This window comes from Episyrphus balteatus, chromosome 1 (assembly GCF_945859705.1).
Source record: "Episyrphus balteatus chromosome 1, idEpiBalt1.1, whole genome shotgun sequence".
Taxonomy (NCBI): Eukaryota; Metazoa; Arthropoda; class Insecta; order Diptera; family Syrphidae; genus Episyrphus; species Episyrphus balteatus.
The window spans coordinates 105,387,872-105,403,449 of NC_079134.1; the positions used below are offsets into that span (position 1 = coordinate 105,387,872).

The 15,578-nt window shown below is 31.5% G+C and overlaps 1 protein-coding gene and 1 long non-coding RNA gene across 2 annotated transcripts in view; both read right to left on the reverse strand.

Annotated features, from left to right (window-relative positions):
- The window catches only part of LOC129907129 (uncharacterized), a 118,897-nt gene extending 116,679 nt beyond the window's left edge, over positions 1 to 2,218 (reverse strand). Inside the window, exon 1 of the long non-coding RNA XR_008770971.1 lies at positions 444 to 2,218. This is a non-coding gene — a long non-coding RNA (uncharacterized LOC129907129). The remainder of the gene's footprint in view (positions 1 to 443) is intronic.
- Positions 2,219 to 9,080: 6,862 nt separating this feature from the next.
- LOC129906452 (pleckstrin homology domain-containing family M member 1) overlaps positions 9,081 to 15,578 on the reverse strand; it is a 143,271-nt gene continuing 136,773 nt past the window's right edge. The window contains exons 6-8 of the mRNA XM_055982241.1: positions 9,725 to 9,893; positions 9,319 to 9,672; positions 9,081 to 9,268 (exon numbers count right to left, since the gene is read on the reverse strand). Of these exons, the coding sequence (XP_055838216.1) occupies positions 9,143 to 9,268; positions 9,319 to 9,672; positions 9,725 to 9,893 (649 nt within the window). The 3' untranslated portion in view covers positions 9,081 to 9,142. The remainder of the gene's footprint in view (positions 9,269 to 9,318; positions 9,673 to 9,724; positions 9,894 to 15,578) is intronic.

The window sequence follows — 15,578 nt, forward strand, 5'->3', positions numbered from 1 at the left end:
GATTATATCGATAGTTTCCATTATCGATTTTATCGATAGTTTCCATTATCGATTATATCGAAAGTTTCCATTATTGATAGTTTCCATTATCGATTATATCGATAGTTTCCTTTATCGATTGTATCGATAGTTTCCATTATCGATTCTATCGATAATATCGGTAGCCTTTTGGTAAAATAATTTGGAAGTTTTGTGAAGTATCGATATACTCCATATTTTTTTGAAGCCAGAACTGCGACCTCAAAATTTTTGAACGAAATTTGTCTAATTCGTTTGTCCACCGTTTGTCCATGTTTATCCACCCAAAATTTTCGTTTGTCTACCCTTCAAAAAAATTTTAGAGCAAATTCCTTTTTTTTTATAGGAAGTCTGAAAAATGAAAAATCGTCTAAAACGCTCAAATTGAGATAGACGTATAAAACTAACTGCAATCGCTTGTCCACCTCGAGTTCTATATACATACCAAATATTATCGTTTTTCCACCCCCCGTTTAGGAGCAATTTAAAAAACAAATTTTGCACTGAAAAACTAAAACTCCCCTAAAATCCCCAAAAATCAATTTTTATCAAAAATTCAAACTGCTGTCGTTTGTCCACCTTTACATATACCAAAAATCATCGTTTGTCCACCCTCTGTTTATGAGATATTCCAAAAAGAATTTTTTTATAGCAACTCTCAAAAAAGTACGCATACACCACGGTGTACCACTACTGAAAATTAAAAAGTCCTCAAAAATTATTATTTTTCAAAAATTCAAACGGCAATCGTTTGTTCACCTCGAGAAATGTATACAAACAAAAAAATCATCGTTTGTCCATCCTACGTTTAGGAGATATTCAAAAAACAAAATTTGTACTGAAAAATTCAAAGTCCCATAAAATCTCCAAGAATTGACTTTTTTCAAAATTTCTGTCGTTTGTCCACCTCGAGTTCTACACGTATACTAAAAATCGTCGTTTGTCCACCCTACGTTTAAAAGATATTCAAAAAACAAAATTTGTACTGAAAATTTCAAAGTCCCAAAAAATCTCCAAAAATTGACTTTTTTCAAAATTTCGAATCTCTGTCGTTTGTACTGAAAAATTCAAAGTCCCATTAAATCTCCAAGAATTGACTTTTTTCAAAAATTCAAATTTCTGTCGTTTGTCCATCTCGAGTTCTATACGCATACCAAAAATCGTCGTTTGTCCACCCTACGTTTAGAAGATATTTAAAAAACAAAATTTGTACTGAAAAATTCAAAGTCCCATAAAACTCCAAAAATTAATTTTTTTCAAAATTTCAAATTTCTTTTGTTTGTCCACCTCGAGTTCTACACGTAAAAACAAAATTTGTTCTGAAAATTTCAAAGTCCCAAAAAATCTCCAAAAATTGACTTTTTTCAAAATTTCGAATTTCTGTCGTTTGTCCACCTCGAGTTCTTCACGTATGCCAAAAATCGTCGTTTGTCCACCCTACGTTTAAGAGATATTGAAAAAACAAAATTTGTACTGAAAAATCGAAAAAAATATCACGCATACACCACAGTGAAAATTTCAAAATCCTCAAAAATTATTATTTTTCAAAAATTCAAACGGCAATCGTTTGTCCACCTCGAGAAATGTATACAAACAAAAAATCATCGTTTGTCCACCCTCTGTTTAGGAGATATTCTAAAAAGAATTTTTTATATAACAACTCTCAAAATAAAACGCATACACCACAGTGTACCTACTAAAAATTACAAGAACTCGAAAAAATTTGTTTACAAAAATTTTAGCACTTACTCTCATTCAAATAACTAAACACTTTAATTTGCTACTAAATACAGTAACCCAAAATATTTTAGGAACATACAAAATTCGTGTTTCTTTTTTTAGTGATTTTTGATAAGCTGTTTCTCAATGAAGAATAATCGTATCATGACAAAACAAAAAGCATGTGAACGCTTCATTTTTCTTGTTTTACGAAAGATTTTATTTCAAATGGTGAAATAGAAATAGAACTATCCCAACATCAAAATTTTCCAAATTATTTTGTTTTTTCTCTTAAGGAAGTGGGAATTTTTTTTTTTGATAAAATGATTATTATTTTTTGAAAGGCTATTCATTTAGTTATTTGTTTTTTAAGACTGCATTTTCAGTCATCAAACAAAAATTCATACTCTTGAATTAAACTATTCATACCTCAACAACGGATCACTTAATAAAAAATGCAAGGATGCATTTGAAATAGTCATTTAATTTTCTAAAAAAAAAAATAAGTCAATAAAAAACAATTTTCTTACAAAAAATTAAAAAGTGTCAAACTAATTTTCGGCTTTTCATACCATTTTTGGATACTTTTTTTCAAATAATTAGTTTAAGTCAAATTAGTAATGAAAGGGTGCTTAGTTTTTTGAATAAGAATAAGTGCTAAAATTTTTGTAAATATTTTTTTTGGGGATTTTATGGGACCTTTAATTTTTCAGTACAACTTTTGTTTTCTAAATATCTTTTAAACGTAGGGTGGACAAACGACGATTTTTAGTATGCGTGTAGAACTCGAGGTGGACAAACGACAAAATTTTGAAATTTTGAAAAAAATTAATTTTTGGAGATTTTATGGGACTTTGAAATTTTCAGTACAAATTTTTTTTTTTCAATATCTCTTAAACGTAGGGTGGATAAACGACGATTTTTGGCATACGTGAAGAACTGGAGGTGGACAAACGACAGAAATTCGAAATTTTGAAAAAAGTCAATTTTTGGAGATTTTTTGGGACTTTGAAATTTTCAGTACAAATTTTGTTTTTTTCAATATCTCTTAAACGTAGGGTGGATAAACGACGATTTTTGGCACACGTGAAGAACTGGAGTTGGACAAACGACAGAAATTCGAAATTTTGAAAAAAATCAATTTTTGGAGATTTTTTGGGACTTTGAAATTTTCAGTACAAATTTTGTTTTTTAAATATCTTCTAAACGTAGGGTGGACAAACGACGATTTTTGGTATGCGTATAGAACTCGAGGTGGACAAACGACAGAAATTTGAAATTTTGAAAAAAGTCAATTTTTGGAGATTTTTTGGGACTTTGAAATTTTCAGTACAAATTTTGTTTTTTGAATATCTTTTAAACGTAGGATGGACAAACGACGATTTTTGGCATACGTGAAGAACTCGAGGTGGGCAAACGATAGAAATTCGAAATTTTGAAAAAAGTCAATTTTTGGAGATTTTTTGGGACTTTGAAATTTTCGATACAAATTTTGTTTTTTGAATATCTTTTAAACGTAGAGTGGACAAACGACGATTTTTAGTATACGTGTAGAACTCGAGGTGGACAAACGACAGACATTTGAAATTTTGAAAAAAAATAATTTTTGGAGATTTTATGGGACTTTGAATTTTTCAGTACAAATTTTGTTTTTTGAATATCTTTTAAACGTAGGGTGGACAAACGACTATTTTTGGCATACGTGAAGAACTCGAGGTGGACAAACGACAGAAATTTGAAATTTTGAAAAAAGTCAATTCTTGGAGATTTTATGGGACTTTGAATTTTTCAGTACAAATTTTGTTTTTTGAATATCTCCTAAGCGTATGGTGGACAAACGATGATTTTTTGTTTGTATACATTTCTCGAGGTGGACAAACGATTGCCGTTTGAATTTTTGAAATATAATAATTTTTGAGGACTTTTTGATTTTCAGTAGTGGTACACCGTGGTGTATGCGTACTTTTTTGAGAGTTGCTATAAAAAAATTCTTTTTGGAATATCTCATAAATAGAGGGTGGACAAACGATGATTTTTGGTATACGTAAAGAACTCGAGGTGGACAAACGACAGCAGTTTGAATTTTTGATAAAAATTGATTTTTGGGGATTTTAGGGGAGTTTTAGTTTTTCATGGCAAAATTTGTTTTTTAAATTGCTCCTAAACGGGGGGTGGAAAAACGATAATATTTGGTATGTATATAGAACTCGAGGTGGACAAACGATTGCAGTTAGTTTTATACGTCTATCTCAAAATTTTAGCGTTTTAGACGATTTTTCATTTTTCAGACTTCCTATAAAAAAAAAGAATTTGCTCTAAAATTTTTTTGAAGGGTGGACAAACGAAAATTTTGGGTGGACAAACATGGACAAACGAATTAGACAAATTTGGTTCAAAAATTTTGAGGTCGCAGTTCTGGCTTCACGGAGCCACTTTGTTTCTCAACCCATATTCTTCAAAGGCCTGTCGGGTTAAAAGGGCGCTGTCGGCGTTTAAGACAAGGAGACAAGGACCAAATTTGAAAATTCCCTATACATATGGGAGTTCCTTTCACCCAAAATATATATAAATAAAAAATGATAATGTAGAGTGAGCGCAAGCTGTTTTGTAATATCTTATATTACGACTGCTCTAGGTTGCTGTTTAGTTTGTTGAAAAAAATCTTTTTCGCTTACACGAACTAAATTGAATTAAGTAAGTGAACTAAGTTCACTAGTTCACCAAGATGAACTAGTTCATTGAACTAGTTCGTTCGCGAACTACACAAGCCTACACAGCAATACATTACACAAAATTTAATTTTTTTTTGGTGCGGGCACTTAAATATACTTTTCTATAGGTTTTTGATGTGCTGAACTCGAATCTATATTTCTGAGTCAGAAATATCCTATCAGCTCCCGTTATTGAAATATTACTGTTTGAAAGTTAAAAAAAAATCGTGTTTTGACTTATTTTGAAGTTAACAATATTTTCCCCACATGAACCAAAATATACTTTTCTGAAGGTTTTCGGTGTGCTGAACTCGAATCCGAACACAAAAATATCTTAGCAGTTCACGTTTTTGAAATATTTTTGTTAAAAAATGCAAAAAAACGTTTTTTTACTACTTTTGGTGCTATGCCTTATTTTGAAGAAAATTGTTTTTAAATATAAATCATAACGGTTTCTATAAGAACTATTTTCGTTCTTTAAATCTTTGCAGTATCTTTTTTACTGCGCGAGATATCTTAAAATGAAATAAGAATGTTTGGCTTAATTTATCAAAAAAGGAGATGAAAACGTGATACATTACAATAAGCCATAAAACTGACGAAATCTCGAACAATAAAAAAGATATCGAAAAGATTTAAAAAATTCTTGAAAGAAGGAAAACAATTCTTACAGAAAAACGTAATAAATTGTATTTAAAAAAAAATTCTTTACATAAAAGCATAACCTCAAAAGTAGTTATGTTTGCATATTCTAACGGTAATATTTCAAAAACGGGAGCTGATAGGATGTTTTTGACTTCAGATTCGAGTTCAGCACAACAAAAACCTTTAGAAAAGAATATCTTAGTCTCGGCACGAAAAACGTTGTTGACTTGTGTTATTGTTTTATTTGTTTTTTATTAACTAAGACTTATTTTCTCACTAGAGGTATTCACGTACATAAACGCGGAAAACCCATAGAAACCGTAGAATTTTCTATCGGTAGAAATGAGCTGTCAAAATTTGTATGGGAAAAATATTCTGCAAATCATAGAATTTTATCTCACAAATTTGAAGCAGAAACCGTAGAAAAAAATTCTGATAAACTTTGGGTGTGTTCAATCACCTATCGGATAGGCTATCTGGGATGCCCGTATCTGGAATATCTTTTTGAACGCGATTTATGTCTTATTGTTCAGATAACCACCAATCAGATTCCTGCGCCTACGAATACTTGCAAAAGTTATATAGAATACCAAGTGATGTAGGTACATAGATGCGCAGAAAGATAGAAAAATTCAACACTGAATATCATACCATTTTTTTCTTCATAAATATACCTACCATAACTCTTGCACATAGAGTAAAACCAACGGAAAACGAAAACACAAGTGAATTCGGTTGCGCAAAGCAAAACCGCAATATACACTTGCAAGGCTTGCCGCTTGCAACCCTTTTTTTTGCTATTTCCTTGATGCTGATTTGTTTTTTCTACCTAAATAGACTTTTTATGACTTTGGTTCTCTAGAAAGGGAAAGAGAATGCAAATAAAGATACCGATAGAGAACTGAGTTGAGATGACGTTGAACGTGAGAGATGTATAGCGAAGAAAGGTCACTAATACACGCAAACTCATTTACATGAAGTCTGAGTTCGTCATTCGGGGACACCCACTCTTAATATTGAAAAGAGAATATTATTTTATTTGAGGAAATTACATTTTTGTTATTGTTGCATATCTAGTATTTGCAAAATTAGCTTGACTTTATTTTTGTAATTGAACAAATTTTGTAAGTTCAATTTGACGTTTAACAACCAGCTGTTTGTTTCCCCTGTTTACGCAATTATTTTCTGCTGGGGTGTTCATTTAAACGTTTTGCGGAATTTTCTATTTTTCTGCAAAGAAGAAAATTATCTCGTTACGTGAGTACCCTTATTATTGTTTTTATTGTTTTATTTGTTTTTTTATTAACTAAGACTTATTTTCTCACTATTTTATTAATTAATTAATTATGTAGTGGAAATATTTTCATTCAAATTTCTTAAATTTCTAAAAATTGGTTTTCTAAAAAATTGTTTTTCTTAAATAGTCCGGTCAAATTTGACTAAAATAAGGGGGTCAGGTTACATTAATTCCCAGCAAGCTGAAAATTGGTAGGATTGTTGGAAACACCATCATAAATTAAATCTAAAAAGTCCTCATCGATCCGGGGTCTGGAAAAAAATTTACGGGGGGTCAAAGGTCACAAAAATTGGTTTTTCACGATTTTCAGCAAAACGGTAAGTCTTATAAAAAAATTTTCAATTCAAATTTTCAAGAATTGTAGACCAGATTATTATATATAAAAAGTGTCATGACACTTTTTTTCCTAAGACCTACCGTTTCTTAGGTATAACCATTCAAAAAGTTGAAGTTGAGTTGTAATCGTCATAATCGGGCCTATTCTGAAAAAAAAAACTCCTAACTGGAAAGTTCCTGAAATTTCATTATTTTTTTAGCTTGAATTTCGTTCTTCAATGGTTAAGAATATGGGGAATAGTCCGGTCAAATTAGACTAAAATAAGGGGGTGAGGTTACATTAATTCCCAGCAAGCTGAAAATTGGTAGGATTGTTGGAAACACCATCATAAATTAAATTTAAGAAGTCCTCATCGATCCGAGGTCTGGAAAAAAATTTACGGGAGGTCAAAGGTCACAAAAACTGGCTTTTCACGATTTTCAGCAAAACGGTAGTCTCATCAAAAAATTTTCAATGCAAGAATTGTAGACCAGATTATTATATATAAAAAGTGTCATGACACTTTTTTTCCTAAGACTCACCGTTTCTTAGGTATAACGATGATGAAGTTGAGTTGTAATCGTCATAATCAGGCCTATTTTGAAAAAAAACTCCTAACTGAAAAGTTCCTGAAATTTCATTATTTTTTAAGCTTGAATTTCGTTCTTCAACTGTTAAGAATATGGGAAAGCAAAAAAAAATGGAATTTTTCGCCATTTTTCCGATTGGGGCCCTTCTCCCGAAACCATTTCCCTGGGAATTTTTGTTTATAATATGTCTGAATATATACAGGGTGTGCAATAGAGAATGGACAACCCTAAAACGGCTGATAGCTACGCTTATGACTGTTCTTAAAAACAGATAGAAAAAAGTTCTATCGCAACCAGTTCATAAAATATTGGCTTTTTTTCGTTCAGTGTATTTTAAATTTTATCATCTTGTGTTTTCGTTCACTACAACCACGAATGAATGAATTTTATTTATTTCTTTTTTTTATAATTTTCTTCAATAATTGTATGAGTACATAAATGCTTAAAAAACTGCACATCTATTGCACATTTTTGTAAAAAAAATTTTGAAATCTGTTTTTTGATGCAAAATGTAAAAAAAGTATTTTATGAAAAATTTTAAACACCTGTGGTATAAAATAAATCTATAGAAACCTAGGTGGCCAACTTTCTTAAAAATATTCCCCTTAAACGAGAATATTTCTAAGAAAGTTGGCCACCTAGGCCAATTAGTCTCAATATATCGAGAACGACTGGTCGGACAGAAAACTTGCAAGGACTTTTTAGATGGAAATATATTAATCTTTTTTTTAGTACATCATTTTTCTCTAGGAGTTATAATTTCAGAGCTACAGTACCGTAAATTGTGCGTTTTTTGATATGTTAAATATTTTAAACAACCCTTAGAGTTAAGTGCGAAATTACTGAAAATGAGATACTTTGCGGTTCTCTTACTCTGAAAGTATAGCTCCTAGAGAAAAATTACATGCTAGAGAAAGAAAGATAATTTTATTTCAATCTAAAAAGTTCTTGCGAGTTCTCTGTCCGACCAGTCGTTCTCGAGATATTGATACAAATGCGTTTTTCAAAATGGCGGAAGCCCCACAAGACCAAACAATACGCAAACCTCTCCAATACTTCAAACTTAGCTGACGTCATTACTTTTTTCGGATTTTTCTCCATTGACTGCACTATAGTTTCTATTTTTATTATTTAATAGGCATATTTCAGCGCGTTTTTGTGTATTTTGCTTATTATAAGGTTTTTGTATGATTTATAGAACTGTTTTATATATAGAATTAAAGGTAGCATATTAAGCTATGTAAAAATTGCAAAAAAAGTACATGTCACCACTGAATATTTTGATATTTCGATGTGCCAAAGGCCCCGCTTAAAAATCACTTTTTGAGAAGTAACCACCTAATATGCACTATTTTTTTAACAAAGAAAAAGATTTTTGATGCAGAGGAATACCTTTCATTTGATACCAATATTATTTCTGTACATCCATTATTACGCATTCTACGATTAATTGTTCGAAAAAATAGCTGAAATCTTGATTGTGAAATCCGAAACTTCAAACTCAAATATCTCCAAAACCCCACTAACGAATTTGAAAATATTTTACCTATGCAATGTGCTTATCGTCACCTTTCATTTGACACCGATTTCGTTAGTGCACACACTGGGCCCAAGCTCCATAGAAAAATGTGCCATCTCCTTTATTATTTTTGACTCACTTTCTTTATTTAAATTTAACAATAATAATATTTTGCGGAACATCCCACGCTGTTTAAAGGTCGCCAATTGGGCGCCAATTATACATTGATTAATTAATTTTCATTAAAAAAATATTTTTTATTTCTTTTTTTTATTAATTTTATTATTTCTTGATTTTAAATTATCATAATTTACTTAATCGTACAACTTAAGCCATATTCTGAATAGCTTCGAATAAAGGTAAATCTTGGCGTTTTCGTCTTCGTTCACATTTTGGACAAGGTTCTAGTTCGTTTAAGCACCCGGCATGAAATACTGCTCCACAAGGTTGACACTATACGAAGAAAAATTAGATATTTCTATGTTAAGAACATGAAAACCTACCCGATATGTGGTGTTAATATGAAATGGATATAAGACCTTAGGACTGCTGCAAATTTCACAGATAAATCCCTTAACGCTGCATAAACCACATTTAAGAATATGTTGTTCTCCACAATTGACTGCTTTTTGTAGCTGACTCGAAAGTGTTCCTTGTTGAATTAAATTCAAATCCCCAATTGAGTACTGATGTATGTGCTCAAAGAGATAATCCTTCATAAACACTAATCGTTTTAATTCATCAATGCTTGAAGGACAGCAGGTGTAAAGATAAGCTCGGATAAAATTAAGACGTATTCGAAGGGACTGTAACTCTGCCATTTCTTCGGATGCTTTATAGATGTCAGGATTAAGAACCTGAAATTAAGCCCAAATTATTAGAATGAAATAATTATGAACATAGATTTACCTTAAAATCAATAAAGGGCTGGTATTGAAATTCCGCGAGGAATGTTGCTGCTCTTTTTGATACTGGATATCGGTGAAAATCCCAATTATACATGATTCTGGCAGGAATAGAAACAAATTCTGCGTCCATGCACGTTTCACAATAGTAGTTTCCACTAAACGTGCAGACTCTTTAAACAAATAAAATTGTGAAAAAGAATAAAAGAATAAGAATATGTAATTTGCATTTAAAAATCCTTAGGTCTTATAGACATATAGTTAATATATTATTATTATTATTATTTTCCATTGTTTAAAAGATAAATACAATTTTCTCACAAACGCTTTTAAAAAGCCAGAATCTCATTTCTATCACTAATGTCGTTTTCTATTGACTTTTGAGATTTTTGTGTAAAAATCTCAGATTTTCTACTGCAAATAAAATATGAAATCTAGTTTTGTAATTGTGTACGAAATCTGTGCGTATAAAAAAAATAAAACGACAACAAATGTTCAGATAAATGTCAAACAGAGGAGTATGTGTGAAAGTGCGTTTGCTTGTATGCGTGAATCTTGATAAAAATCCAGATTCAGATTCTTGAATCTCAGATTCATTTGTTTGAATCTCAAGACGCAAATAGATCATGCAATCTAAGATTTTTCCACTATTTCCCCTCTTCACCCCCCCTCCCCTTTCAGCTGTCAGATTCACGAATCTAACGAAAGGAATCAAACGAAATCACATTAGTGTCGAAGGTAATTATGACCTGTGATTCTATCACTAATGTCGTTTTCTTTCACTCCAATGAGAGTACCCTTTTAGTACTTATTTTTGGTTTTGTGTTCTTTGACACCACAAAAGTGTAAAAAAAATTACTCCGGAGTAATTTTAGTACTACGGAGTACCCCGGATTTACTCCACATTTTTAGTCAGATTTACACCGATTTGAACACGCACTTGCACACACACTTATGAATTTGAAGTTTGACATTTTAAAATTTTGTTTGAAAATTGAAAAATGCGAAAACTCTTTTACTCCAGTCAAAGCGTCATTTGACCTTGCGATGAGAGGCACTGTCTGTTTTTATTTCATGGATCGATGGGGGTATATTTAAAAGGCTTAAACCCAATTTCTCACCACCTGATCATTCTTTTTAGCGGAGTTATTCACAAAAATGCATTTTTTGGGATATTTTACTTCTAAGCTAATATCTTTGCTCCAGATTATCGTAGACCAAAAAATAAACATACATTCTCTTCCTTATAATATTTTCTATCGTTGTATGTAATTTCATTGTAATTGAGTGAGTAAATATAAAATGGCAACCATTTTAAGTCAAATTCTTGTTGTTAAAAAACACATTTTTGTCATTATTTCGAAAAAAGCTTATATCATGATTGACATTTTTCTAACCTATTTTGTAGCCCTGTTCATGTCCTCCATTTTACAGAAAAAATGAGCTCTTTATCACCAAAGATGGCCGAGCTATTGATAAATGAACGCATGCAAAACCGGTGCGAAAACACCCAAAAATATCGTTTTTTGGGAATAACTCGACTTCAGAATGTCCTACGGCAAAAAATAAAGCAATGAATTGTTCGTTACAACATTTTCTATCAATTTAGTGCACAATCTTTTTGTTGAAACAAATAACAAATAAGTAATATTAAGTCAAAGTCGTTTTTTTTGTTTAGCAAACTCTTGCCTTATTATTTTGCAAACGGTGCGAGTATTGGCTAAGAAAATAAAATATTATTGTAGTCCTTTAAATTATCTACAATTCAAAAAAAAATTTAGCTTTCTACGACCCACGGGAGCCGAGCTATTATAATTTTAAGAAAGCATTAATCCGTACGAAAATTCAAAAAAATTTCCCTTGTTTATGATTCGAATACTAGTTCTCAGTGAGAGGGGTTGTTTTCATTGTTTCTTGTTATAAGAGAATTTGTCTTATGTTTTTTCGTTGGTCATTTGGACCTTTTTTAAAAAATTAATTACTCGGCTCTCGTGGGTCGTAGAGAGCTAATTTTTTTTTTAAATTGTAGATAATTTAAAGGACTACAATAATATTTTATTTTCTTAGCCAATACTCGCACCGTTTGCAAAATAATAAGGCAAGAGTTTGCTAAACAAAAAAAACGACTTTGACTTAATATTACTTATTTGTTATTTGTTTCAACAAAAAGATTGTGCACTAAATTGATAGAAAATGTTGTAACGAACAATTCATTGCTTTATTTTTTGCCGTAGGACATTCTGAAGTCGAGTTATTCCCAAAAAACGATATTTTTGGGTGTTTTCGCACCGGTTTGCATGCGTTCATTTATCAATAGCTCGGCCATCTTTGGTGATAAAGAGCTCATTTTTTCTGTAAAATGGAGGACATGAACAGGGCTACAAAATAGGTTAGAAAAATGTCAATCATGATATAAGCTTTTTTCGAAATAATGACAAAAATGTGTTTTTTAACAACAAGAATTTGACTTAAAATGGTTGCCATTTTATATTTACTCACTCAATTACAATGAAATTACATACAACGATAGAAAATATTATAAGGAAGAGAATGTATGTTTATTTTTTGGTCTACGATAATCTGGAGCAAAGATATTAGCTTAGAAGTAAAATATCCCAAAAAATGCATTTTTGTGAATAACTCCGCTAAAAAGAATGATCAGGTGGTGAGAAATTGGGTTTAAGCCTTTTAAATATACCCCTATCGATCCATGAAATAAAAACTGACAGTGCCTCTCATCGCAAGGTGAGGCCCTTTTTTCCGACGCTTTGACTGGAGTATTTTGTTATTAACAGAAAACAACCATTATGAATATATTTTCTTCTGTATTATATTCCGCCAGATATATTTATTCCATTCATTTTTCCAAAATGAAATTAAAAACCGAATAAAAAAATTTTCCGCCAGTGTTCTTCATCAATAAAAAAAAAATCCTGTGCCATATAACAAAAAAATCCCATTTTTTCTGCGTTGATGAGATATTTTTATTTTACAATTATAAAATCAAACTAAGGGTGTGTGTCAATTAGGTTGAAAAAACCAATCAGAAGCATAATGAAAAATATACCAAAAGTAAAACTAAGTCCGCATCTACACGAAGACGCAAAGCGCGAGACGCACATAAGAGCAAAGGAGAAATAAAGTTCGAAGTTCGAAAATTGTGACTCTTTTTGACGTTTCTCTTTTATCTTGTTCTTTTTTTTAGCTGTTCTGCTTTATTTTATTTCGTCGGTTGCGGAATCTGTTTCGCCGGTTGTGTATTATTTGCGTGTATAGTAACGTTTTTAATTTATTCAAATGTTTTCGTTGCACATCGACCCGGCAAGGGAGTTGTTTTTTTTTTTGTATATTTTGGTGTTTTTTTTTGGAATTAAAATACATAGTCTGCTTCTACAGGAAGACGTAGACGCACAAGATGTACATAAGAGCAAAGGAGAAATCGATCTTTCTCTCTCTCTTGTTCTTATGTGCATCTCGTGCGTCTACGTCTTCCTGTAGAAGTCGTCATACGAAACCAAGAACAAAATAAAACCAAAGAAAATAACTGTCAAATTTGCGTCTTGAAAAAAGTAATACGTGTAAAAGCGCGTGACGCACCGAAACGAAAATCAAAAGGAAATTGGAAGATGATTTCTGCGCCTTCCGTCTTCGTGTATTATGCTTCATATGTTATTAATATTAATTTTTCTTTTCAATTCATAAAATGTTTTCCCAAGGCCTGTTATCACTATTTTTTTCAAGGAAATTATCCATTTTTGCCTTGTTACACACACAATTACATAAAAAAAAAATTACTCTCATTATGTTTTTTCACTCTAGAAAAAGGAGTAAAAATTTAGAGTACTCCATAATAGATTGAAAGAAAACGACATAAGTGAATCGGAAGTAATAGAAAAAAGTAAGTAAAAGTAAAAGCTTGTAAATAAGAAAACAAACTGGAGTGATTTTAGAGAAAGGCTTTTAAGTTTTATAAATTTAAGATCTCCCATAGATACAACCGAACAAATTGAACATGAAGTGGAACAATTTATTGCTGATGTGCAAACAACGTTTAACCGTATAAGCAACAATCTTAAAAAACAAATTTATAAATTCAAAAATGATTCACTCAGTACATTCCTAAAGAATTTAACGACTGATGCTTCAACCGATTTTTCGCTATGGAAAGCAGCCAAGCGCCTGAAAAGACCGCAGTTACAAAACTCGCCCTTGAAATCTCAAGATGGGAAATGGATCGGTAACCCAAAAGAAAAAGCTAACCTTTTCGCGGAGCATCTTGCGAATGTTTTTAGGCCATAGGGGGAAGTGGTCACCCTTCGTACACGGTCACCCTTCGTACAGTGAGCTTAAAACATAAACTAAACGGTATTCAAACACGTGCTTACTAGTGTGCATAGACATAGTAGGCGCCGAGCTGCTAGATAAATTTTGAATCCTAAGTGCAACGGATTCGGTCTCCACAAGACTTTTAGTGTTTTTTAGTGCTCTGAGTAATTTTTTTATGTACATTTGATGTCATGTTGTGTTTAAGTTAAGTATGTTTTTGGCTAAACAGTAATGAAGAATTGTTGTTTAAAGTGTTAAAATTGTGTTTTAATTATAAATATTGCAAAATCTCAGTACATTTTTTCAAAAATCGATTTTTCTGCATTATGAACAACTTGGGGAGCATTCGTACAGTCAAACATGGGGCACGTTCGTACGCGTACGTATGCCCGCCAGTAAATTTTCTTGAGCAGATAACAATCAAAACACGGAGTTACAGTTTTATTGAAATGAAATTTAAACCTGTATAATAAGTTTTTCGCATTCTAAAGTAAATTAAGGTTGGTATTTTTATATGTGTAAATAATAATTTGTTTCAGAATCGTCGAATCGCGAAAAATTGAGTTTTTTATTTGTTTTTGTTTTTTTCTGAGTCAAGTTCAATTAATTAATAAATTAATAAGCAATTAAATGTTTTAAAACTCAAATTTGGCATTTGACAAATCAAAAGTTAGTCAAATTAACGTTTTAAATATCCTGTACGAATGTACCCCACGGGTGGGGAGGATTCGTACAAAAATCTAATCCCAGTAAAATGGCTATAACTATTTAAGCCTTTGACTTAGAAGTGTCAAATTTTTTTGTAAAGTGTAATAATATACATATTACAAATAAAGTCCATTTTCTCGAAGCTGGACTGAGTAAATAAATAACTAAAAATAAATAAGTAAAAACTGTACGAAGGGTGACCACTTCCCCCTACCCAACAAACGCGGCTGAAAATAGCTTACAGTTTGTTGTGAAATACCAATTGTAAGGATAAAAGAAATAAAAAGGATAAAAAAAGGATGTAAGGATAAAAGAAATAAAAAGGATCTAATTACTGCTCAGGTTATGAAAGAAATGCCATTGAAAGCCTTTATAAAACTCCAATATATAATAAATGCATGCCTTAAGCAACGGTATGTCCCACACCATTGGAAAATTGCTGAAGTAATTGTCATACCAAAGCAAGGTAAACCTACAGAAGTGACGTCTTACAGACCAATATCGCTTATACCACAAATAATTATATACAGATGTCTCATCTTCATAGAAAAAAGTGACATATGAAACTGAAAATCACCACTTTGAAGAGCTTTTAAAAAAGCTCTTTTCAATGAAAAATTTGAGAATTTTGATTCTTTATTCTCTGATTCTCTTTTACGTGGTCTTTGAGATTGAGTATCATGTGTTTTCACGTTTTCACGGCTCTCGCTCAGACAGAGCAAGAAGATCTTTTTGTATGGATAGAAAAGACAAAAAATCATGGGCATAACGGTCATAAACAAAAAAAACCAAGACTGGAAACTCGGGCGGTAAACTGACGTTTG